Source organism: Cyphomyrmex costatus, unplaced genomic scaffold (genome assembly GCF_001594065.2).
Source record: "Cyphomyrmex costatus isolate MS0001 unplaced genomic scaffold, Ccosl1.0 scaffold6, whole genome shotgun sequence".
NCBI lineage: Eukaryota > Metazoa > Arthropoda > Insecta > Hymenoptera > Formicidae > Cyphomyrmex > Cyphomyrmex costatus.
The window spans coordinates 183,908-209,580 of NW_017280155.1; the positions used below are offsets into that span (position 1 = coordinate 183,908).

The 25,673-nt window shown below is 32.9% G+C and overlaps 5 protein-coding genes across 6 annotated transcripts; 3 read left to right on the top strand and 2 right to left on the bottom strand.

Moving 5' to 3' along the window:
- Nucleotides 1-3,356: 3,356 nt before the first annotated feature.
- ATPsynO (ATP synthase subunit O, mitochondrial) lies at nucleotides 3,357-4,805 on the top strand. The gene is made up of 4 exons (XM_018546891.1): nucleotides 3,357-3,450; nucleotides 3,659-3,703; nucleotides 4,060-4,170; nucleotides 4,246-4,805. Exons 1-4 carry the CDS (start codon nucleotides 3,430-3,432, stop codon nucleotides 4,690-4,692), a joined length of 624 nt encoding a protein of 207 aa, XP_018402393.1. The 5' UTR covers nucleotides 3,357-3,429; the 3' UTR covers nucleotides 4,693-4,805.
- Nucleotides 4,806-6,060: 1,255 nt separating this feature from the next.
- Nucleotides 6,061-9,617, bottom strand: LOC108779469 (WD repeat-containing protein CG11141). Its single transcript, XM_018546914.1, has 10 exons — nucleotides 9,427-9,617; nucleotides 8,767-8,996; nucleotides 8,525-8,680; nucleotides 8,317-8,448; nucleotides 8,070-8,230; nucleotides 7,864-7,999; nucleotides 7,482-7,782; nucleotides 7,234-7,396; nucleotides 6,239-7,089; nucleotides 6,061-6,152 (listed from the first exon to the last, which is right to left on the bottom strand). Exons 2-10 carry the CDS (start codon nucleotides 8,989-8,991, stop codon nucleotides 6,061-6,063), a joined length of 2,217 nt encoding a protein of 738 aa, XP_018402416.1. The 5' UTR covers nucleotides 8,992-8,996; nucleotides 9,427-9,617.
- A 1,016-nt stretch (nucleotides 9,618-10,633) lies between these two features.
- LOC108779468 (oxysterol-binding protein-related protein 9) lies at nucleotides 10,634-17,968 on the top strand. Its single transcript, XM_018546913.1, has 13 exons — nucleotides 10,634-10,855; nucleotides 10,990-11,205; nucleotides 11,436-11,660; nucleotides 11,741-11,816; nucleotides 12,137-12,226; nucleotides 12,315-12,432; nucleotides 12,596-12,705; nucleotides 15,544-15,573; nucleotides 15,663-15,825; nucleotides 16,058-16,332; nucleotides 16,419-16,813; nucleotides 17,365-17,592; nucleotides 17,680-17,968. Exons 1-13 carry the CDS (start codon nucleotides 10,748-10,750, stop codon nucleotides 17,770-17,772), a joined length of 2,127 nt encoding a protein of 708 aa, XP_018402415.1. The 5' UTR covers nucleotides 10,634-10,747; the 3' UTR covers nucleotides 17,773-17,968.
- An 836-nt stretch (nucleotides 17,969-18,804) lies between these two features.
- LOC108779434 (uncharacterized) lies at nucleotides 18,805-20,245 on the bottom strand. The gene is made up of 2 exons (XM_018546867.1): nucleotides 20,180-20,245; nucleotides 18,805-19,995 (listed from the first exon to the last, which is right to left on the bottom strand). The coding sequence occupies exon 2, from the start codon at nucleotides 19,936-19,938 to the stop codon at nucleotides 18,805-18,807; it is 1,134 nt and encodes a 377-aa protein (XP_018402369.1). The 5' UTR covers nucleotides 19,939-19,995; nucleotides 20,180-20,245.
- Nucleotides 20,246-21,266: 1,021 nt separating this feature from the next.
- On the top strand, nucleotides 21,267-24,508 carry LOC108779450 (protein DENND6A). 2 transcript variants are annotated; one of them, XM_018546884.1, is made up of 9 exons: nucleotides 21,267-21,309; nucleotides 21,376-21,688; nucleotides 21,806-22,078; nucleotides 22,150-22,335; nucleotides 22,695-22,942; nucleotides 23,009-23,199; nucleotides 23,257-23,525; nucleotides 23,593-23,805; nucleotides 23,885-24,508. In XM_018546884.1, the coding sequence occupies exons 2-9, from the start codon at nucleotides 21,545-21,547 to the stop codon at nucleotides 24,083-24,085; spliced, it is 1,725 nt and encodes a 574-aa protein (XP_018402386.1). In that variant the 5' UTR covers nucleotides 21,267-21,309; nucleotides 21,376-21,544; the 3' UTR covers nucleotides 24,086-24,508. The 2 variants fall into 2 exon arrangements, with proteins under 2 accessions (XP_018402386.1, XP_018402387.1); XM_018546885.1 differs by having other exon boundaries at nucleotides 23,260-23,525.
- Nucleotides 24,509-25,673: the final 1,165 nt, after the last annotated feature.

A 25,673-nucleotide genomic window follows, 5' to 3' on the forward strand; every position in this document is an offset into this window, starting at 1 on the left:
GCACAAATGGAGCGTTACTGTTTCGGGTTAATAACGATGCTGCGTGCGACCAGTCAGCGGGCGATCTACGAAGAAAAAAAAAGAAAGAAAAAGGAAGAGATCGATATACTATATGAGAGCGTTAAACAGCCGTACATATTTACGACCGCAATAATATAATATAAAAGATACAAGATATTTTATTACTTTCTCTTTTTATCCGAATATTCTAACATACTTTTTTAAAAAATGACCGCACCTTTGAGTCTTTCCAAGCGTTAATTGTTACGTTCACCAAGGTGTCATACGTACGATATCTCGAATGTTCTATATAGTAACTCTGATTGAGTTGTTACGTATGTAAACTAGACTAATCGTAAGATCGTGCTCGCGCAACAGGAGAGAATGACTATTTTATATGAGCGCGCGTTGCGCGGAAAGAGACGAAAAGCCGCAGAATGATTCGCGACGGAATGACCATGTCATGTTTCTTCTCATATTCCAAGCGACGTGAGATTGTACGTTCGATTAAATTACACATATCAATCGTAATGCGGGATCGAAGAGAGAAAACAAGAAGAAACGATCTAGGCCTCATTCTTAAAAAATATCTCATACCAAAGTACTAAGAAAATTTATACTCCTACTAAATTTTTCGAGTAGAATCATTCTAAAGAATAAAATCTCTTCTTCAACAGTGCGTAACGTATATTTATATTATAACATTTTCGTACATTTTCGAATGCAATATTTTTCGAGAATACGGCCACCGATCGAATCTGTGTACCTATAAAAAATCGGTAACTGCGAAATGTCGAAATGCGTGGGCGATCGAGTCGTTCTTTTTCTCTTCGAAAAGTAACTATCGTTTGAATTTCAGAGAGTCGATTATATATCTTGAAACGAAGCAAAAATGATAAAAGTGAGCAAATTCATTAGACATTGATCAATAAAATTATAAATATTCTAGTAAATTCGTTTACTTTCATTATTTTCAAAATACATAATCGACTTCAATATCTCGATTCTGTAACTCTAAGTAACAATGTGGCTATCGTCACAAGTACTATGTATAATAAAAAGAAATTACGCAACAACAATAAAGCGATGTTGATACCAATACTGTCATTAAAGTCCGGCTCCAGCAATGAATAGATGAATTTTAGTCACTTAGTTCTCGATTTAACTTTCCGTTTATCTTTTTCTAATGCTTACAAAAGATAAAGAGTAAATTGAACTGAGATTAAAGTTAATCTTACATTGATAAAACGGAGTCTTAGAGTTACAGAATGAGGATGTAAGTACTAATTTACTCACCGGGAGGGAGACGATTGTTACATCTCGGATTGGCGATTCGACTGTCTCTCTGCGTTCCTTCAGGCTTATCGCGGTGTAAAAAAGGGACCGAAACTACTCGAATATTTCACTTCGTCGAATTTTACGTTGAGGGAACACTATAATAAAGAAGAAGAAAAAAAAGTATTAGCGCTGATATATCGTATTTTTAGGTGATAGAGAAAAAAAGAAAACGAGCGTTAGGAGCCGGCTCGGGCTCGCAATGTGACGTAAATAGCGAAATCAAATTAAGATGAAATATAATGTATCACGTTGACGAAATAAATGAAATAAATTTGACTCGTTCGAAATAAATAGATCGCCTCGCATCTTCTTAATTCCTTATCCGGTCATTTTCTTGTCTTTCTATATACATCCTCTCTCCTCTAGACAAGTATTTCTCGATTAGCTCCAGAAGTGAAACTGGCTAAGGGTAAGAAAAAAAATAAATCGTCTACTGTCCGTTTCTACCAATCTAGATTAACTTTAATCTTGATTTAACTTACCTTTATCTTCCTCTAATTCTAAGAAAAGTATAAAGAGTAAATTAAACTGAGATAAAGTTGCATCAATAAAAATAAGCACACCCCGCTTATCTCCGACCGAAACAAGTTGCATAATGTTACAAGAATATATAAACTTTTAAATACAGTCCACCACAGAATCGAGGACATAAGGAGCTAATCCTCGACAGATTTAAGTAGATAGAAGGTCTAAAGATACGCAAGATGCTCAGAAAAAAGTTTTACTTGAACAGTGATATTTTTTTACTATATGATACTATAGTTAAGTCTATATTAATCCTTAAAACGACGATGTTCCATAGTTTTTTAATTACAGACGATAATCGTCATTCCAAACACATCGCTTTTATAAATATGCAGAAAGTGATTCTTACATAATATTTTAACGTTTTTGAAAAGTATCCGTAAGATATTATTATATTAAAAAAAATTACAGTTGTATATAATATTTAAAAAGATTGTATGTATAAATATTACAACTATATACTTATTTGGTGCTTCTAATATTTAAAAAAAGAAATAGACAGGACACGAATGACGCCAATCGTGTGTACTAAAGTTTAATTATACCCTTATAAGAGATAGTGAGAGAAATATATAAGTAATGAACGTTAAAACTTCTGGGTAATACTTTTCATTTTCCTTTCCTGGAACAAGATTTAAAAAAAAAAAAAAAAACTATATTTGAGGTGCTGTGGTCACCCCACTTAAAGGTTGAAAAGTTTTGGAAAACTGGAGAGAGAAAAGTACACTCGCTAAAAGTAAACGTCGCCTCTCCTTCTCTTTCTCTCTCTCCTATGCTTTTTCCTTTCTCGTTTATCACGTTCATAATTAACGCATACAATATTATATTTCTTATATATGTAAAATGAGATCCTAAGATTTCTGATTTTTCAGTAAAAGTATGTTCAATGATTATTTCTTCACTGAAATACCTCTATACTTTTATCGCTTTTTCAAGTTGAAAAATAATTTATTTGCTTGACCTTTTAGTGAGTATGAAACGTTGGTACTTACATACAGTGTTAAAATGTAATGCAACGAGAAACGCGAAATTGCATTTCAAACCCGAGACTCCGAGAGACGCACCGCAATTACCGCAAATTCCAAGCGCAATTCACACAACTTTTCGAAAGTAGAGACCCTCTAACCGAAAGTAGACTCTGGTGACATCTCACGCGCGTGAGGCGAACTAGATCCTCGTTCTTTCCGTAGGAAATTCGTTACCCCAATCCTACAATCGATAACATCGTATGACTCTCGTTATTATAAATTCAAAATTTCTGTTTTTTTTTATGCACTTCTAATTATTATTTTTTCAAACACGATTTTAACGCACTGGATGAGTACACATTTGTTGCTTTTTTTTTTTTAAATATATAATACAAATAACATTAGAGAAAATATAATTTTGCTATACGTGCCGTGTTACCTACTGGTAATATCCGTTACGACATAGTTCAATGTTTTGTACATATAGAGGCGCCACAGGTTTCGTTCCATCTGATTCCTACACACTCTTGAATTATATAATGGTGGCTGCTGCTTGAAGCCCGTATTTTATCCTTCGATTGCTGCAAGATCTATAAAAATGTCTGTTGGTAGATTAATTGTGAGTAAACTACGCGTTATGACGTTAAAACATTTTTAGATTGCCTCAGTACTAAGATCAGCCTCCGGTGTTTAGAATATTTATAAATATTAAGTATAAATATATGATGTATATTTTCACAATAATCAAAATGTATTTGTCGTTCTTACTGTACATGTTTTCTAAGTATTCTGCTACGACTTGTCAATGTGAATGATTCTCATTTCAGACACGTACCTTTTCCACGTCAACTGTCGCGCAGCAGCTGGTGAAGGTATTTAATTTTGACAAGTGATTATGTTCTGCTCATTTGACAAGTCAATCCTATAAACTTTCTGAAAGTAATTTTGCATACTTTTATTTTGAATTCTATAATCCTTCTTTCAATAATGCTAACCCATATATTTTATAAAAACAGAATTAATAAACTCCAAATTTTCATTGACATTTGTATTTTTCCAGCACTTCAGAGTTTATTTATTCTGTTTTTATAAAATGTGGTTAGTTGCTGTTGCAGCAAGCCCTTCATTTGTTTTGCAGCATTTCCTAGTACAAGTTCCATAAACAATTGTGTTTATATAATAAGTACTTGTCAGTTTTATCTTTATTCTATTGATGCATTTATTGCAGCCTCCAATTCAAGTTTTTGGATTAGAAGGCAGATATGCCACAGCTCTTTTCTCAGCTGCGACTAAACAGAAGGCTTTGGACACAGTGGAGAAAGATTTAGTCAGCTTTCAGGTATGATAATCTATAAACAAAAAAAGTTATACAGGTGTTTATTTTGATATTAATCTGTCGTTGTGTTTGAATTAGGATCTCCTCAAGAAAGATGCCACACTGATAGACTTTATAAAAAATCCTTCAATAAAGCGAAAAAATAAGGTGGAAGCTTTTAAAGCTATTGGAAGCAAGAGTGGCATGAATCCAAACACCGAAAATCTGCTGACATTACTCGCAGAGAATGGCCGATTGACGAAACTCAATGCAATAATAAATTTGTACAAGCTGCTTATGGCTGCTAACAGAGGTGAAGTAGTATGCGAAGTAATTACTGCAAGTCCACTTGATGCTGATATGAAGGCGAAACTGGAATCTACGTTGAAACGTTTATTGAAGAAGGGTCAAACCTCTTTGCTCACTACTACAGTAGATCCTTCTATCATTGGCGGTATGATAATATCAGTAGGTGACAAATATATAGACATGAGTATCGCTAGCAAAATTAAAATGTATACTGACCTCATTGAAACCGCAGTGTAATAAAAGCATAGCGATATGAAGGAATGAAGTAAAATGTTGCATACTCATATACATATTATATATCGAGTATCATGTAAATTATCGAACAGAAATAAAGCTGTATGATCAAGTAACCTGTAATGATTATTTTTTTTTTTTATGTTAAATGAATTATATTAATAGGAAAAAAAATATAATTCAATTTCAAAACTCGATTTTATTTTTTATAGTTAATAAAGCATTAATTATTCTTGATACAATTACATAAATGTTTAATTATTCATTAATAATTATTTGTGTTTAACTTTTCGTACCTTACAGTGTATTAATAACGCATGACAAAGTGACGCACTTTAGAGCCATGCAATATGTAAAGTTTTTACATGTTGTATACTTTTGTTTTTCTTCTACTCATAAACAGAAATATACTAGAAATTAAAGACAAACAACAACAATAAGTAGATACTAGTGTAAAAAATACCTAAGCCTAGTGTCTTGAAGACCACTATTTGTCTGATATACAAACTTAAAATGTTATAATACATGTATCATATACAAAATGTATCTGTGATAAATGTCACATAGATTACTTAAAACTTTCGCTAATTAAAAATTGTAATAACAAAATATTGAGTGGTAATGATACATCATACCAATAGTATATCTTTGTGTGCTTTATGACTTTATGACTGGTGTTGTGTAAAAATATTATTTGATTATGCAAAATATGTGTTAAATGAGATATATATACCTGAGAATTGCATTATACATTGCTTTCCGAAAATAGTAAAATATATACGTATTTCAACAAATTGTAAGCTTGAGTGATTACTGAATTACTATATTAAATAATGGAGTTAAAACATAATTATATTTTACATAATATATAATTCGTAAAAGGTTACATTCATTGATCACAAATATATTCATAATTATACATAATTAACAATTAATTATTATGGTAAAATCCAAGCAGTGACTAGTATTACCTTTCAATGATATTTATGTAATTTCGTCCGTTAATGAAAATAATTAAACTGCATGTCTCAGGACTTTAATGCATATTATTTCACGATAATTTATTGGTGTGTGTGCCTGATACTACAAGTATAATGTCCAAAATTATAAAATATTTTTAACAATATTTTTCTATCCCGTTCAATAATTTATATTGTTGGCGTTTGATAACCAGTGAGATAAAAAAGTTTAACCCATCCACAATTAATAAAACATAAAGAAAAACAGAAGAAAAAATTCATAGTGAAAGAATTTAATCCAAAACCACTCTTGTCATGTATCACGTAATTTCCTAATTATTTTTTAAGTACCTTTTAATAATATATTGACATATGTACAAGACGTGAGGCAACTACTACGTACGATTTTTGCTTAAAACATAACTGATGGTATATCATCTTTGACTAAAACCCAATCTTCTTCTTCCTCCTCGAGAACGGATGTGGCACATTCCTTTGCTAAAACTGTCCGCATAAAAACACTTTCTAATATTCGTAGCTGATTGTGTTATACAAATGCCATACTTTCGATAAATCCATTAGTTACCTACCGTTAAATTGATGTTCTAATTCGTCTTGATTCGTGGGCGGCTCTTTTCGAATATCGACAAAATTATTACCAGCCGATGGAGTATCCTCGAGTTTATTTTGTAAAAGAGTCTTTCTGCATTCCCCAAGATCTTCTAATCGCTTCAATTCGGTACAATAACTGACATCTTCATCCCCTGATTCAGTTCCCGTATGATCGCTCTGTTCGACAATCTCATTTTCCTCGTTCCTAATCGATTCCTCTTCGTTCACCACATTGTTGGAATGTACGTTACAATTGATGCATGTTACAGTATCTATATGATTAGATATACTCAAGTCATCCTTGTCTATTCGACTACTCGTCATATATTTAGACAAATCAAAATCGAGAAGATCTGCTAACAGTTTCTCTTTGTCTTCCACATCTCGTTGGATTGTTTCTAAATCTCTATCTGACTTCAATATAAAATCATCATCAATGCTTAGTTGCATTAAAGAGGAATGGGTTGTCATTGTCTTATTGGTGTTCACATGATCAGTATTTAGACTGCTCGATAAATGATCAGTGCCGTTTGTGACACTTTCGCTTTCATTCATTACTTTATTTCGAGATTTTTTCTGCTTCCTTTCGGGTGTAAAAACGACGTCCTCGAATTCCTGCTGACCAATTCTTTGGAATATCTCTCGGCGATCATTGCTCTTTATGTCTTCTGCATTTCTTATTCTGTTATTATCATTGTATTCTGGTATTTCATTAATATTAGTTACAAGTGGGGTATTTATATCTATTGGAACTATCGGCGGCACTTCCACAGCTTCTTCTGCGTTTATAATCGCGTCGTCAGTACCAACAGCAACAGTTGGCGCAATGCTACACACACACACACACACACAATTTGATTTATTACTTTTAATTGAATCGTATTTAAAAAAAATTAATTTTTAATTCTAATATGTTGTACAAGTTTTTATAAACATATATATTTATTTATTCTAGAAATAACTTTTCGCATACCTTACAGATTGAATAATATTGGTTGGATCGATTTTAGGAAAAGGAATAGCTGGCACGATACTACTGTCTTTTAATTTCGAAGTTAGTTCTAGTATCCCATTAGTAACAGGTTTACTGTATTCAGTGAATGATAATAAAGGATCCGTCGTCCTTTTCATTTCTTCTGTAAAAAACAATTTAAAGATAATTAAATGACAATCTTATATCTAATTACGTCTAATTCGGGGAAACAATAATTGCGCGCTCACCTGTAAAAATATCATTTTCCGGATAATAGGCAATTCGCAAAATATTTCTTTCTCCTTCCAATATAAATATTTCGTCTTTAGTACAAGCCACGTCGGTAACGCGTCGTAAATCGTTTACGATCGATGTTATTGCAATAGTATTCGGATTTACTACGTAGACTATATCATCACAGTACGTTATTAATAAATCATCACAAAACGGTAAAACGATGCCAAACGAGGGTTCGCCACGATTCTTTCTTGATCCTTCAGGTGCAGGATTTAATAACGCCACTTCTGTATGGCCCGATCTAACTGCATCCTTTTAAGAATATTTATAATTTGTGATAACATAAAAAAAATGATGACTTAGTATAAATGCATATGTATGTTAATTTGGTACCTTAAATATGAGTGTTTTCAGTACAGTCCCAGCCTTATCAGCTTGCCATAAACGTAATCCTGGTCTACTTGCATAGATTAGCGGTTCTTGCATATAAATTTGTCGAGAACCAAACACTGCTCCTAATTTACCTAGTCTAAAGCACCAAAATATTATATTTCTTTAATTTATGAATATGAACATGTAATGAATATAAAAATACCAACGTTTTACGTTCTTTTTGGCCAACTTGTGTCACTTTCCCATTTTCATTTCTGTTTACTAAAATTGTACGTAATGTTGTCGAGACTAGTAGCAAGCCCTGTTGATAGCTCAATTGTACTATAGAATATTTTTCATTTAACAATTTCGATGATTTAGATAAATGCTACAAATAGTATAAAATGTCATCAAATATTCATACTTATGAGAAAATAAAAGAAATTAGGAAAAAACTTTTAATTATCCACTTACCATATAAAAATCAATCTCTGTTAAAACTACTAAACCGTCTTTATCTCCACTGAATAACTTCATACCATTCTTAGACCACTCCACTGCTGTCACTGCAGTATTATGCAAGCCACTTATACTGTACCTTTCAACCTTGCAAAAAAGTAACATCAAGACATTCATATATTCTTTTCGTATTACATGCATAAGTTTCATTTTTATAATTTACCTGTTTTTTCTGTTTTGGTTTTAAACTGTTCGGCAATGAGTCTGGCGGATTCTTGGGAATTTGAAAAACTGTAACAACACCATGTTCATTGCCTGCTGCAACCATATAATCAACCGTGGAGATCACTTGTACACTCGTAATTTTGGAGTTAGTATTCTGCAATAAGAGAGAAAGGACATTATCCTATACGTTTGATTTGATTTAATGAGGAAATAGCAGGTCTCTACAAATTTTTTAAATACCTCGCAACGTAATCTCTGCAGATCCTGTTTCTCTCTGTTGTACCAATAAACGAGCCCGTGATTTGTTCCGATGGCGATAAACTCAGTCAGGGCATCGATGCAGGTAAAACTGATGTCTTGCATAAAAATACCATTCTGTATTTTGGCAGGTATCTGTTGCAGAAGGACGGCGAGCGGCGCCCACTCTCTCAACGGTCCACCATCCTCACACATAGGTGTTGTCATTATCGCTGCAAACACCCACACATATGATTATACTATATTTAGTATAAAATGACATAAAGTTTATTTTTTATTCCTGCACTAGACTGTACTAAAATTTTCTTAATTTCATCAAACATGTATGCCTACTTTAAATTTAAGTTCTAAAAGTACATACCAGTTTAACCATTAAAAAGTAGGACCTATTACTATATTTTACAGACATAAAAAACTCAAAGCGGCTTTGCCGCCGCAATCTTGAAAGAGAATCAACTCTCTTTTCCAAAAGATTTTGACATTACACGTGAGAAGCTATATCGTAACCTTTATTGTAGAGAGAAAGCGGAAGATTTCTAATTCAAAATCTTTAAGCAAACGATAATTAATCGCTGAAGACGCAACGTTAAATAAAGTTATCGCAACGTACGTAAAGTATGAGAAAGTATAATAAGTATGTACCTCCGGCTTCACAATCGAAACAAGAGGAATGGAAAGCAGATTGCGGAGATCGACCGGCGTTTCACTCCTTTTCCTCTCTGTTTTCCCTTTCAAACGCTAAGTTCCTTCCTTTCCTCCGCGACGTGAGAGTCTCATCTCATTGCGATAAACGTTGATCGTGGTTACGACCGGTTACGTATGCACAGTGCTGCACTGTGCTGCATATGTGTATTGTCCATCGATATTTCTAACGAACACCAATTGACACGAATGTGGAAGCACACGCGTCCGAATTCTGTTTCTCTCCCCCTCTCTATTATGACGACAGTTGTCAGAGCTCTAGTAGCTAGAGTATTTTATTGTACCTTCCATCGTACCTGCGATCTTTTATGTTTTTTCCTACGAGTCGATAAACCATCGATAAACCTTGCGCGATGTCAGAAAATATAAAACATTCGATGTAAAAGCAAAGAGAATAGATATTTCATATATTTATCCTACTAGATATATTATTGTGATTGTATATCTTTGGATTAGATGAATATATATATATATATATTGTTAGTAAAAGGAATTCTGTTGTGGTATTTTTTGATGATCAATATCATGATTTCTTCAAACTCCGATTAATTTAATCGATGATTAATTATGTCAAACAATATATCTGTTTGGATAGAATATTGTGACAGTTTTACTTAATATATGAAAAAAATGGTTCGAAATGTTGATGTATAAATTTATATTATAGAAATGTACAACAGTTGGAAATTATTTTGTTACAAATAGTAATTTCTTGTTCTTCGTTTTATCAACGCGTAGGTTAACTTTAATCTCGATTTAATCCTTCGCTGTTGGCAAGCTGCGGCGCAATTGATTTTTCATTGTGATATTTCTGATGTGGAGATATAAGTTTTAATAAAAAATGTAAAAATTATAAGTAAAATACAATCCAACTTTTATGTGTGATAATAAAAATTTGATTATTAAATTCTTTAACTTTTATACAAGAATTAATTATTCTGGATTTTTGCATTATTTAATATAATTATATAATCACCAATAATTAAATCGAGTTAAAATCATAAGATATCTACTTATAAATGTTTGCTTTAGAACGGAAGTTCTCTCTCATGGAAACACGTCGAAATGCATTTGGTTGACGCGCGTATGAACCAAACCTTAAATGCATCAGGATGCGACGATTTGTACTCAAGATTAGGATGACGCGATAATATTCCGTTATTCGTGAGGACTATTACGTGATTCTGTCGAAGATATGCTGTGAGACACGTGGAAGTCGGTAGGACTTTAATCCGGCCGATCGACGAAGCAATAAATAACCATGTCCACGATGGAGGGTTCACTCAGCAAGTGGACAAACGTCGTTAACGGATGGCAATATCGATGGTTTGTTTTAGACGACAACGCAGGCCTTCTGTCATATTACACGGTGAGGATACTTATGACTTGTTCAATGCATTGCATTCTAATTTTCTCTCACGATATAGGTTGCACCTTTCTGCTCCTTTCAAATGATTTTTAGGTTATCTCTCTAATCTATTTTCTTTTGTTTCTCCTCTTTAGAGCAAGGAGAAGATGATGCGTGGAGCACGTCGTGGTTGCGTACGATTGAGAGGTGCTATTATTGGCATCGACGACGAAGATGATAGTACGTTTACTATAACAACAAACTCCTGCAAGGATGATCCAAAAACATTTCATTTTCAAACACGCAACGGTGAGGAACGAGAACGCTGGGTTCGTGCCTTGGAAGACACAATACTCCGTCATTCTCACACAGTATGTATACAAATGCTGACTTCCATATAATAAGGTTTGTTTTTCACTGAACTAGATTAGAAGTTGCCTTCTTCTGTCAAATTTTAAACATATCTCACTTCAAAAAGAAAAATAACAGACCTGTGACATAAAAAATGAAATAATTGTTATATACCTTTTTTAATACAATGACATAATGTAATATATTTTGTAGGAGCCAATATACATCTTGCACAAATTAACTGTTTTAGAGATGGGACCCTAAGAAGTCACCACCTAAGCAAGATTTTGATCGCAAGGTAGCTGAAGCTGATGTTTATCTTCAACTTTTGATCGAACAGATTAAGTTGATTGAAGGTAAAAGGAACATGGCTGAAGATGAAGAAAAACAGAACAAGTATTCTGACATTCTGTCACAAGCTAACGCCATGCTTAATTCTGTCAAACATACCATTGTCCAATTACAAATTGCTAAGGTACTTGTTGTATCATCTTATTACATAGACATTTTTTATTATGTAATTGTAGTGTTACATATTTTGAATAACGTTTTCAGAATACGGCAATACCTGTTAATGGAGTTTACAGGGGACCAACAAATTCTATACATGTCTCACCTTCACTTCCTCATGGTAAAGTTCATGTAATACAATGTTTCTTGATTACAAGATTATTATTAAATACTGTTTATAACTGATACAAAAACCTATTTATCTCCTAAAAATTGTTCAGATAGTTCACTAAAAAAATAAAAATAAATGAACGAATAGAACATTTTGTAAAATGTCAGTTATTTGGACTATCAATGATAAATAAAGCTCGAGATTGCTCGGTTCAAAAATATTAAGGAAAACGCTTATTCGTGATCTTCTAATTGAAAAAAATAAAATAATATTTCTTTTTTTTTTTATAAATGCATTAGAAATTATGTTTCTGAAAAACGTAATTTTAGTTGCAGCTGGGGCACCAGAAGCGACAGTGCAAACCGGTATCGAATTAGGCTCTGAATGTGTGGAACCGAGAGTACCTACATTATCAAATGGTTAATTGCAACATTTATTCTACATTTTAATATTAATTAAGCATATTTTGATCTTATTAATGATTACAGTGTCATTTTGCGTCTTTAGTTGTTGATAGGGATCTACCAGTACCACAGTTCTCATACTCGTCTTCCGATGAAGATGACGATTACTTTGATGCCGCAGACGAGATACCAACTCCGGCAGTCCAGAATCATATTACGCTGCAAGTATAAGTTAATTTCTATCTAAAAATAAAATGTATCTTTTTTTGTGCGTGCAATTTTTCTTATAGTACATTAATTGGCATATTTTTTATTAGAGAACTTATATTTGTATAAAAAATTTGATAAAAATTTCTATAATATATAAATACTTATTTTTTTTAGATATTCAGATAATCAGCGATTACATTCGTCTGTAGAAAATGTCATGGGAGATAAACGTAAAGAGCCACCTCTGCCGCCCATCAAGGGCGATGGATCAGTAGATTATGATGGTGAGTCAATACTTGTATTCGATATACGTTTTGTTATCTGCTATTTTCATTTTTCCATTTGCTTCCTATTTAATAAAAATTATTCAAAGTAATTATTTTATTTAGAAGTGTTTTATAAAAATTATATATACTTGCAGATTTAGCTACCTGAAACTAGACAGGTAGGTATTTCATGTTCTGTGTCAACTTGAATGTTCTGCAAGTGACAGATTGATGTTTCAGTCAAGTAGCTCTATAGTTTTGCATCCTTAAACTCTAATAGTTTCTTCTTTTTCTGTTTTTTTTTTTTTTTTAAAGGAAAATTATGCCTGGCGTAATGGATTTTTTTGTAATTTAATGATTTTAAATAACGTACCAATGCGGATTAATTTCTTTAATCTCTGTTTAATTTACTCTTCATCGTTTTCTAATTCTTAGAATTAGAAAAGAATAAAAAGAGTAAATTAAATTGATATTAAAATTAATCTTTATTGATGAAAATGAGTGTTACACATGAAATACCAACCATGTATCTAGTTTAAAGGTTTAAATTCCATGTTTGTGAGTATTTGTATAAAAAAGTTTTACACTTGTTATAATTTACATAAGATACAAGCCTGACAATTTATCATGTCGTTGGTTCAGGAAATGAAAGGTAAGTGCGTTTATTCGAGAAACAAAAAATTACTTCTCTTTGAAATCTATGTGATTTTTAATCATTGTCAAATTTGCAATACATTTGAGTACATACATAAAAGATTTGAGTGGCAAGATAAAGATAGATATGATTATAGGATTCGTAAATAATATCTCATGTGATTATAAAGAATATATGAGTCTAATATCTCTATATATTTATTTGTTGCGTTTACGACCGCGTGTATACAAGAGTTGCCTGTTTGTTTGTTCTGCTCCTTACTCAAGTCTTCTTCTTCCCTCTCCCTCCTTCAGAGACTCTGGATCTATCCCTAGGTATCTCAAGTAATTTTTATATGTTTCGCTGTGAGTTTGGGACAAGCGAAGTCTTTTCTCGGAGATGATTGCTCGAGAGATGTTAGTTAATACATTAGACATTTGGTATCTCCCTTCTCTTCCTTTTGTCGCTGTTATTACTGCAGCATAGTATAAATCTGGATAGAGTTGCTCGGCACCCGGCAAAGGAAATACCTTTATATAGGGATACTTTGCCCCATATTTTTCTTGCAGTTTAATAATGGCCTTCTTCAAAGTCACGGCCTGATAAAGTATAGAGTCCAGTAACAGCGCCTTACTTCCGGATACAGTAAAAGCCTCCATCTGTAAGACCGTACCCCGATAAGACCATTTTGATTTGATTTGTGATCCCTGTTGTCTGATCTATCCTTTAAAGCCATATTCAGTAATGGTGTGACGCAAAGGGGTTCGTGCCCTTACTCACTCTTGCCAATATATGATGTTCTCTCTATAATCTTATTGTAATTATCGGTAGAGACAAATCCCGATGCAAAAACGTCGTTGATTTTCAGTTTGGCACACATAGCCTTTCATCGCAACTTAAGGTATTGATCATTTATCCCTGTAATCTGCTTGGCCAAAGTCATCACACCTGACATAGCGTAGAAGGCCACTATCTGATCACATCGTTCTCTACATTCCTGAGCCTGCCCTCCTCCTCAACAGAAAGAGTTATGGTCTTTGTTTTTATCATGGTGGGCCTTTCTTGATATGAGGAGCAGATACAATCGTGTCCACTGCTTTGATCCCTACCACATCCTTTAAAAGAAAGGCTTTTGTGGGATGAATAATGCTGGCTTCTGTTCGATTGCGTATCATCAAGAATGCTCTGCGGAGTGGTGCTATATCTACCAACTCAAGAATCCGCTCAAACCACTCAAGTCTTCTTTTGGGAAACGGAATTGTGTCTTCCCGAAGCTCCTGGACAGGGATCTGTCTCCATGATCTTGGTTTCCTGTCTGGTTCGCACAGGTGATATGTTGATCTGTCTTCGTTGATCGTCGTTCTCTGATGATTCTGCGGCCGTACTAGATGTAATAATGCTTTTTGCTACAATGCCGGCATTTGTTCGTGCCGCCTTTCTTTCCTTTTTCGCGGCGTGCGCTGTTGGCGTCGCTTGACTAGAGGTAGCGTTCTACATACAAATCCAATTCGCTTATTCTACACAAATTCGACATGATAATCACTATAACAATAAACGCAAAATAGTTAGTTAAATTCGCGACACTCATGCATTTGTATTTGCAAAATAAATTGAGAACAAAATTTATTAGTCATCTGGTCGACTTTATGACATATATTCTATTGTTGATAATGCAGGTTGTATTTGGTTTATCCACCTGTTTTATCTACCGCGACTATTATTGATTGCTGCGATCGTGAACCGAACTGTCTGACGTACTTATAAGTTGACGTTTCGCGAGCAAACATTCGCGGAGTTCCCGTGTCTCTTTTAAAGTGATAAATAAGTAGAAAAAGACAGAATGTTTCATTGATACGATGATGTGTAAGAAGGGAGAATTGTGGTTGAACTTTATGTTCTGCTGTTTATCTCTGAATCAAACTGTCCAACAAAGTACTTTACGTTAATAAAACATAATTTTTGTGGGAATAAGGAGCTCAGGAATGGATACTAGTTGGTTTAACTTAGCCAGACAATATGTTGGACATAACTTCAAGTCGTAAGTTTCGTGTGCAATAGATATGCGGTAGAAAATTCAGGTTAAGATTTTGCAATCTTTGAGCATTTTTTCTGTATGCTGTTATTACGGACACCTATACGTTTTAAAAAATTGGTATCCAGAGATTTTAGGTTTCTTGTAAATATTTTTCATACTTTAAACTGTAAATTTATATCTGTTGCAGCTCTCTACGAAGAAGAAAGCGAAACAGAAAGTATGTAATATATCACATCAAGTATACACAGCGTTACAGAAAGTAGTAATGTTTATTGACATTTCTTTCTTTACTTTTATCATTTACAGTGGATTCCATGGAAAGTCATGGCTCAGTCGTGGCTCATCTTCTGTCCCAGGTGAAGATCGGCATGGACTTGACGAGAGTTGCTTTACCAACGTTCATTTTAGAGCGCAGGTCACTCCTTGAGATGTATGCAGATTACTTTGCTCATCCCGATCAATTTGTGAGGTAGTTTTAATTATCAAATTAAAAAAATAAAACTGTAATATCTACATACATAATAGGTCTGTTGAACCTTTCGGAAGATTTATCTTTTTTAATTCTTCTTTTCACGTTGGAGAAAAAAAAGAGAAAAGATAAACTAGGCAGGAAGTTTAGTTAAAGAGAACAGACCTAATGTTGTATCCGTTTTAATGTTTTATAATAAGTTTTTGAAAATAATTCCATTTTCTTGAATTAGCATTGCAGATATGCCTACACCTCGAGAGAGGATGGTACAAGTAATTCGTTGGTACTTGTGCAGTTTTCATGCAGGGCGTAAATCTGGCGTAGCTAAGAAGCCATACAATCCTGTATTAGGTGAAATTTTTCGGTGTCATTGGAACATACCTAACATTAATTCTTTTGATAACGCTATAGATTCTGGTAGTAAACTAGTATCGGATGGTCCTGTACCATGGTGCAGGGAGAATCAACTTGCTTTTGTGGCTGAACAAGTTTCTCATCATCCACCAGGTATAGGAATTCTTTTTTAATTCAGCGTTTTATCAAACTGTCCGTATCATACAAAATAACTCGTCTATTTGTTATATTATTTGCAGTTAGTGCATTTTATGCCGAGCATGTCGGAAAAAAGATCAGTTTCGGAGCTCATGTTTGGACGAAGAGCAAATTCTTGGGTTTAAGTATAGGAGTGCATAACGTGGGAAAGGGTTGGGTAAATGTGTTACAATATGGGGAGGAGTACGTTTTAACTTTCCCTAACGGTTATGGCAGATCTATTCTCACTGTACCATGGATAGAACTAGGAGGAACTGTAACAATAAATTGCGTACAAACTGGTTATCACGCGACGGTAGAATTTTTAACGAAACCTTTTTACGGCGGTAAACGGAATCGGATTACGTGTCAAGCCTTCCAAGCGGGAGATAAAAAACCGTTTCTTGTTATAAATGGAGAATGGAGTGGAGCAATGGAAGTGAAGACATTGGATGGTGTAAGTTACAACATTAGAATTTCAATGTAATATCAATTCGTAGTTAAATGCTGCAGTATAAGACGGTTAGGCTATTTGCACGTTCTACATAGTAAGCTCCTGTGAATAACGAATATTAGTATATATTATATAATTCATGGATGCAAATCTAATTATTATTAAAACAATATGTCAAAGTGTATTTGCAAATTTACATATGACAGGGCTGAGGGTATGTATTTGAAATACTTTTATTTAAATTGTATGTTGTATTTCAAATACTGGGATTATTATTTCATGTTATCAAATATTAATCTTATTGATAAGATACGAAAAGAACTCAATCTTTCAACTTTAAATACAAAATACCTTTGTATTACAAATATTATTTTAAATAAAAATATTTCAAGTACATGCCTCCAGTCCTACTGACAATTGAATATTATTAAATATTGCTTTGCAATAAAGAAAAAATAGCATTCGTTCTCTTGTTTGATCAATTCTTAATAATTCTCGGTCTAATATATTTACATTTTTAATATTTGTGATAAAATATTCTTTTTTTTAAACAGAAAAGTGAAATGTTCGCTGACGTGAGAGAACTTAGCACGGAAAGAAAATTAGTTAAAACAGTATGTGAGCAAGATGAATGTGAATCGCGACAAGTTTGGCGTGACGTGACAGTTGGCCTACGTATCAATGATATGGATAAAGCTACAGCGGCAAAATGCACAATCGAACAGAAACAACGAGAAGAAGCGCGGTTTCGAAAGGAGAATAACGTAGCGTGGCAAACGAAAGTAAGCGGACGATTTTTCTTTGATGCTTTCCATTCATCTATCGCATTATTGTTAATCATTGTTAACCAATTTTTTTTTGTTGAACAGCTTTTTAAGGAAACCAAAGATGGTGGTTGGATGTATATAAAACCTCTTATAGACAGAATACATAGTTCTAACGATCAATCGAATGTTACCTAACTATGTATACATGCATATTACGTGACAATTTTAGATGCAGCACAATACTAGAAGAAAAATTGTGGCCTACTGCCTGTAAGAATTGTAATATCAGGCTTAATTCAGACATACACTTTCACATTCAAGCGATTTCGGCAATATTTTTATGCATATTAGCCACTTTTAGTTTAATATAGGAAAGAGATAACGCAATATTACCCACTATCTTACTTTTCGCTTCTTATTTTAAGTTTCGTTTAGTAAAAGCGTTTTGTCAATAATAGAATACGAATTTTTATGATATATAATTGTATCTTCTTTTTTTTTTTATCCTTGGAGTAATTTCGCATAGATATCATAAATTTCAATTTATATCCACGTTTCAAATATGTGTACGTATTTGTGGAGTCTTTTATATATGTAACATTTATTGACACACTTGTAATTTCTTATGAGAGAAGAAATTATATGTACAATTTACGCAAACCTGTATACTTCATATTGTATAGATTGCATGCCATATTGTATACAAAAGTTTTACGATGTCACTAGTGGACGTAAATAATACAATATTCTAATTATAGAATTATTTTTGCGCAACCTCGGATTTGTCATTGGCAAATATAGATTTCCAACATGTAAGGAATGACTGACATTCCAAAATTACGGACTTCAAAAATAAATTTATGCATTTTTTATGCATAAAACAAAATATCACAATGATACTTAATACTTTATTCTTACTCGTAGTTGCCATAGTTTTCTCATATACTTACTTCATAAATAACATAATACTCGGGCAAAAGTGTTTCAATAATTTTCTTTTAATAAAATAGATATTTTTTTTATCATATCTTCTAGAAACAGAGAAATTGAATATATCCTTAAACCTTTTCGATATATTTAAAAATTCATGAATTTGTGTTTTTTTAATGGGTTATATGAGGAATATATATAATAGACAATTATTTCTTTTTATTGTGTATAAAAATAGATGTACAAAATATATGCAATGTTTAAAAATTAATATCGTTAGACAATAAATTACGATATTTAATCCACGATTTCTTGTAAGATAATATAACCAAGAAAATAGTCTATAGCAGCAGTTCTATAAACATGAGGTAGTCGTTTCGTTGATGATAATAAATAATTTAATCCAGCTTGTATTAAAGGCAAACTTACATCATGATATTTAACATTCAAATAATTAGTGATTACAGTAAACTCTTTATCTTTCTCGTATTTGTATAAAACTTTAGCAGCATATTTTTGTTGCAAGGATACAATGTCAGTATCACAGACTGTAAAGTGATCAGGCTCTGTAATTAAATTTAATTTGCAATCCATTGGCTTTATCAAAAGACGATGCGTCTGTTTGCCGACAGATGTTTGCAGAATAATTTCTTCACCTAAAATCTCACCTAGTGAGTTTTTTACTAATATCAGAAAATCACTGAGTGGATTAGTAGCATTCATAATAGACAATGTACTATTCTCTGGTTTATAATCTACGCAACAATTCCATATTTTGAATAAATTATATGTATGAAATGTTCCTATGTGTAACAAACATTTATTACAAAACAACGTTTTATTATCTATACACCCATTGCTTGTAAAAATACTTTTATGTAATACAGAAAAGCAAGAGCCATATAAGTAATCAGATTCCTGTGGCTGCACACTATTTGAAATGGCATTGCAACTATGTTTACAACAAAACCATTCGTCAGGATCATATTCTGTATCAGGTAAAGGGAGAAATCTCTTAAAACTAATCAACTTTGAGATAACATTTTTGCAACAGGTGCATAGTATAGTACATTTTGACGTTTCAAATAACAATTTGATATCGTTTAAAATAGGCGAATAAATATTCAGTTGAGTTGATTTATTCGAATTAGTTATCACTTCTGTATTGAAAGATCCAAATGCAGACTCCAATGGTGCAGTTTGTAGGCGGAAGCAAACCCAATTGTTCATTATATTTAACATGGACAAGGAAGTGGGTATAATTTTTACAGACGGCAACGAGAAGCTTATATTACAATCTTCTACTATTAATACTATGGTACTCTCCAAGAGTTTAATGCGAACATTTTTTGAGCAGAAATCTTTCCACATAGAAATAAATACATTGCAAGATTGCAAGCGTGGTCTTAGCTCTAACGTTATAAGCTCCATAATTTCATCTCAGCAATAGAACCACATTATTATGGAATAGTAACACATTCCATAGTTCTGGAAATGCAATGTAAAATATGATTCTGTATTATTATCATCTATAACTATACATACATATGTTATATATTTAATATGTTAAATTATATAAAAATAAATGTTAGTTTCTACATATTTGAAATAAATATACAATAATTAATGTAATGTGTCCAAGTTATTATATAATTTTAAAAGAAATACTTACTAATGATATACCTTGCATACATCACATTCTTCCATGTAACACGTGCTCATCAATCTCGCAATCAAGTCAATCACATATGTAAGGTTATAAAATTAGTGCTTTCCACAATAATTTATACAAATATATTACTTTCCGCAAGTTTGTAGCAGAGAGAAATTAATGGATTCTGTGATTATCGCACGTACAAATTATTTTTCAGGAATTATACCTAATAATTGTGAGATAGTGCTGTCCATGATGTGTCATGAACACGGTATACAATGCACCCACACACACACACACACACACACACACATATATATATAGTGTAATTACAGTTGCGTACAGCAACGCCATCTACAAAAGTAGGGGGAAAGTTTATAATTCAGTTCGTGGGCACCCTGGAGTTCCTGCACTGCTTCGGAGGCAAGTTAGCGGCAATTCGAGGCCTAGGCCGCCTAGGCAAAAGTCTAGAGCCTAGGGTGCGTTGCACTAAAGTTAAATGTGAGATGGTATTTAATAGTAATTTATCGCAAAGGAATAAAGTCAATAAAGTAGCCCTTCAAGAAGGATTTGTCCAACTACTTACTTTAAGCAAGTGCTAATAACGGGTATGAAGTTGATTCTTTGATCCTTGGGATTGTCACACGGAAGATTATAAACCTGATTGCTGGATAGCCAAACGCTATGAAGACTCTCTTGGACCAGGCAAGGGTGAGTGTCGCGTGTGAATGTCAAGGTATACAGCTGTCTCACTGGGACGATTTAATCACCCTTGCGTTAATTATACTGCGAGCTGGACTAGTGTATTGTTTGGTAGATAGATTGTTGTCAAGAAACGGAAAACGTATGGAGGTTTTAACATGTGCATGTCGGAGAGTACATTGATACGAGCAAATGCACTCTTCGCTTGGTGTTAAGTGTGCCTACTCTTGCCTGGACCAGCCTTTGACTCGGCCTCCTTAAACTGAAGGTTCGATTCAACTCCTGGAGTATAGGATATATATACAAATTAAATTTTCTTTAAATATTGCCAAACAGGGTATATAATTTCAAGACTAACCGTAGAGGATGTTTGAGAGTTAGTTCAATTAAAAAAGATTTATATAGTTAATGCATATATTGAGTAATGTGCAAATATATTTATAGTGGTAAGTCAATATTGTCAAAGATTTATTTAAGATTTTTACAATATTGAGATGGCTTTTATATTTCAGATAATTCAGAATCTTCAAGTGATTGATTATAATATGACATAATTGTTAGTCAAGTGCCATTACAAGTGTCATGCAGTTGAAGATAATCATGTTGTACAATGATGAATGACACATGTAGTAACATATAAGACAAGTAATTAGATTAGTAGGATAAGTAGAAGAGAGAACAATGTCAGTTCCTTCCTGCTCAACAAGTAAAGGACTGGAAACTACTAAGGAAGAAGTAGTATACGGAAAATGGGAACGTTTTACTAATTGGGTGCATTGTATATGCATTGTTACTTTCGATCTTGAGTTAGGTCAAGCTATAGAGGTGTGATCCCCCATACATTTACAGAATTAGTTTAATATTTAGTTGTCAAAATAAAATGAAATGCTTTTGGTAATCTTATTTCATGAATATTTCTTTTTTTTTTTTTATGTCTGACAGGCGATTTATCCAAATCATGTTAAATTATCGGAACAAGAGAGATCTAATGTTTGTTACTTAGCCTTTCCCGATTCCAATTCTGGATGTATGGGAGATACTCAGTATCATGTAAGAATAAGACAAAGTAGTAAAACGATGCAAGAAACTAATGCTCTCAAGGAATATGACAGGAAATCACCTACTTTTCTACAAACTGATAGAGATTATTACTGGGGATACGTATATTTCCGACAAGTGAAGGATAAATCGTTGCCAAGAGGATATTTTCAAAAGGTGTGTCAACATAAATTTGATAAATTTGGATGATAATTTATTTAATTTGTAATTATATAACATGCTTCCAGAGTGTTGTTATAATTACAAAACTGCCATTTGTCAATCTATTCGGTGAATTATGTGCTTTGATCGCACCGGAATTTTTTGAGGCTGGAATAGCGCTAATGGAAGCTGTGGTGCGCGAGATTGATCACTGGCCTCCTCCAGTTCCAGGTCAAATAGTTCATTTACCTCTTATCGGAGTATTATTTCAGGTAAATAGATGAAAAAGTTGTATAAACTTATTAGGTTGCAAATGCTTCGTTGTTGAAATAATGGACACAAATGCAATAGTACCAATAAATAATGACTTTGTTTAAAAGTTTCAGATGGATATTTTTTTGTTTACAAAAATGTTCAAAATGTCTTCTATCATTTTTCATACATGCCTGACTCAATTATTATTTAAATTTATTATGTGTCCACTTCGATGACAAAGTATTCATGATCTAATTTATAAAAATATTTGTTTTTCCTTTTTATGTAACGCATTCATGAAATTTTAAAAACATTTATAATTGATCTTGTACAAATAATGTTCCATTTGTGTATTAAAAGGATATGATTATTTTAGACGTATATTCCAAATCAAAATTACAAAGCCACTGTTCCAACGATTGCTGCCATGGAGCATACAACCAACGTGCACGCAACACGAAGATTGATCCTGACATCAGCTTATGAGGGCGACATGTTTCGAAGTTTAGCCAGTGTTGTTAGTTATGTGCATTTATTATGGGAATTAGTGCTTCTTAGTGAACCAATTGTTGTGATGGCTAGTTCACCGACTACATGCTCCGAGATGGTTCAAGCACTTGTAGCGTAAGTATCAGATCAAAATATTTAAGACTTATTAAACATCTATATAACCGGAAAACGGTTCTCCAGCATGATCGCGCCATTGAAGTATTGTGCGGATCATCGACCGTATTTCACTATTCACGATTCGGAATTCAAGGAGTACACCACCGATTCTCCGGCGCCGCCTGCTGTGATTCTGGGCGTGACGAATCCATTCTTCGCAAAGACGCTGCAGCACTGGCCGCATATCATCCGGATAAGCAACGGCAACAATAGCGGTAAGTTTTGTGGTGCTTAATGATTAGCGATCAAGTGTTCAAGATTTGATATTTCAGAAGATCAGAAATATAAAATCAAGAGATCTGAAAATCTGAAGGTGTTGGACTCGAAGCCTGGCGTTTACACTCAGTACAAATCTTTCCTGCAGAAAGACAAAACTATATTGAAGAAATTGTTCAGGGGTATTCAAACAAAACGGCCGGGCGAAGTGCAAACCGCGCTCTTGAAACGTCATCTGATAGAACTCACGGAAAGCTTTATGATTCCGCTTGAGAGATACATCGCGACCCTTATGCCGTTGCAAAAGAACATATCACCTTTTAAGGTATAAATGAATTACTAGCAATTGCTAGACTCAGTTTATATAATGGATGACAATGGACTTTTTTCAGGCAACTCCTTCACCACAAATGTTCAATCCAGATGACTTCCTAGCTAGTTTAAGTAGCTCCGGTCCTCAGTTAACTACAGGTATAAAAGGCGATTGGGTAGGACTCTATAAACGATTCTTTCGATCACCGAATTTCTCCGGATGGTTTCATACAAGATATATGGAGTTGAGTCAACAGTTGCAAGTTAAACAGTTAGAGAAATTATCACAGGCGGTATGGATATTAATTTTTTTCTTTTACATTTTTGCATAATTGCATTATGAGTTCTTATCAATATAATAATTATGGACAGGATTTAAAAACGTGGGTGCAAGGAAAGCAAGAGGTGGAAGTGGTCGATATGATCCTTAGAATTCGCCAGAAGTTGGAGAAAAGTTGCATTGAAGACGTACCAATCAATAATTCGGTAAGAGAGAAACTGCGAGAGAGAATAAATGACATTACGCATGTATTACCGGATGATTTAAAAGTGATTTTAAGACATGAATCTTGACGGTACGAGTACGTTATCAATTACAAAACTCGCTAGCGTTATAATTTGTTTCTAAGAGCCCGGAACATATTTAAATCAACTCAAAAAGACGTAATATATAAGATAATTTAAATGCTCCCTCTATAACGTAAATGAACGAACGGGAAAGTTATAGTTTAAGTACATTGAGTGTACAATGAGTTACGTTAAAAGAGATGATGTTGTTATACGTACTTTAATCTATAACTCGAAATACTCGCCACGAAATTAACAGGCTGATGAAGTAAATCCTTTGTATGACAAAAATTAATCGTGGAAACATTATCTTATGTGTTTAAGCATATCCTTAACCCTTTGAACAGTGTCTAGTGTGGCCGGAACTCAACTGGTGATAACGAACACGGTATTTTTTCGCATTGAACTTAAATATCAAGAAATCGCATGACACACAAAGAGTTCGATATATTAAAATATTTATTTTAAAAACTTATAATATTATTTATTTATATATATTTATATAAATTTATTTGTACATAAATTATTTATTGATGCATTATTACTAATATTTTATAATAAATTATAAAAATTAAATATTATAATAAATTAGAAAAGTTGCACGTATATGCGCTCACGATACTCAAAGGGCTAAGTATGTCAACGCTTTTATACTTGGAACATGATGTTTCGTAAATTTGAAAGCTTGCTCTATTAAGCTTGACTGATTATAGCGGTATTTGATTTTCTTCATAATGCCAACTCAGTAGCTTCCATCCTCTACTCGACCAAGTAATTTCGATCAATGATTATGCAGCGACTTTTTTTGTTAAATCAAATACTGGTAAATGTTATACTTGGGGTAGTCAGCGATAACAATAATAATAATCTCATGAAAATAAGCATGAATTCTAACTCAAGTGGAACATATGAGATTGAAATGTCAAGTAATGTACATAAATTTTTTGAGATCTGTAAATATTGATACAAATGATACGTATATAATAAAAATTTATTTTAATATATATATATATATAATAAGATATATTGAATTATATTATGTTTATATCTACATTTATATGTAAACGATTTGATATGAGTATTATAAAATGAAATTTTTATAATACTTTTCCGTAAAAATCTTTATTTAAAATATTAGATCAGTGCAAAAGTTCATGCCCGATCTATTATTTGAATGATAAATCAGGTACGAACTTTTGCACTGATTTAATATTGTAATTAGGTGATTTGATTTGAAAAACGGCGTGCATAAGGTAGAAGAAACATTAGCTTATAAGAGGTAATATTTTATTTTATTTTATTTCTTACGACTTTTTTATTGTTACATTCTCCCAATTACATTAATAATTTTTTTAATAGTTTTACCTTAATGCTTGCGTCATTATATTCTCATTATAATATTCATAATATATTATCATACTTTCAATAGTCTCAACAACACATATATATATATATATGTATATATTTATCGCGCAAGTGTGACAAATATATACATATATATATATTTATCCATATGTATACATGTATACATATATGTATATATAAGTATCGAGTGTATGTTCATTTTCTTTTTTATCAGTGTGAATGCACAGTA

Bases quoted from the DNA above. Each gene is read 5' to 3' on its own strand.
- ATPsynO (XM_018546891.1), top strand. From the start codon at position 3,430: ATGTCTGTTGGTAGATTAATT. The intron at 3,704-4,059 runs GTATTTAATTTT...CATTTATTGCAG, and splicing joins TCGCGCAGCAGCTGGTGAAG to CCTCCAATTCAAGTTTTTGG. The intron at 4,171-4,245 runs GTATGATAATCT...TGTTTGAATTAG, and splicing joins AAGATTTAGTCAGCTTTCAG to GATCTCCTCAAGAAAGATGC.
- LOC108779469 (XM_018546914.1), bottom strand. From the start codon at position 8,991: ATGACAACACCTATGTGTGAGGATGGTGGACCGTTGAGAGAGTGGGCG. The intron at 8,231-8,316 runs GTAAGTGGATAA...TACTATTTGTAG, and splicing joins CAGAGATTGATTTTTATATG to CATTTATCTAAATCATCGAA. The intron at 8,000-8,069 runs GTTGGTATTTTT...TTGGTGCTTTAG, and splicing joins GGCCAAAAAGAACGTAAAAC to ACTAGGTAAATTAGGAGCAG.
- LOC108779468 (XM_018546913.1), top strand. From the start codon at position 10,748: ATGTCCACGATGGAGGGTTCACTCAGCAAGTGGACAAACGTCGTTAAC. The intron at 11,206-11,435 runs GTATGTATACAA...TAACTGTTTTAG, and splicing joins TACTCCGTCATTCTCACACA to AGATGGGACCCTAAGAAGTC. The intron at 12,433-12,595 runs GCAAGTATAAGT...TATTTTTTTTAG, and splicing joins GTCCAGAATCATATTACGCT to ATATTCAGATAATCAGCGAT.
- LOC108779434 (XM_018546867.1), bottom strand. From the start codon at position 19,938: ATGGAGCTTATAACGTTAGAGCTAAGACCACGCTTGCAATCTTGCAAT.
- LOC108779450 (XM_018546884.1), top strand. From the start codon at position 21,545: ATGTCAGTTCCTTCCTGCTCAACAAGTAAAGGACTGGAAACTACTAAG. The intron at 21,689-21,805 runs GTGTGATCCCCC...TATGTCTGACAG, and splicing joins AGTTAGGTCAAGCTATAGAG to GCGATTTATCCAAATCATGT. The intron at 23,806-23,884 runs GTATGGATATTA...AATTATGGACAG, and splicing joins TAGAGAAATTATCACAGGCG to GATTTAAAAACGTGGGTGCA.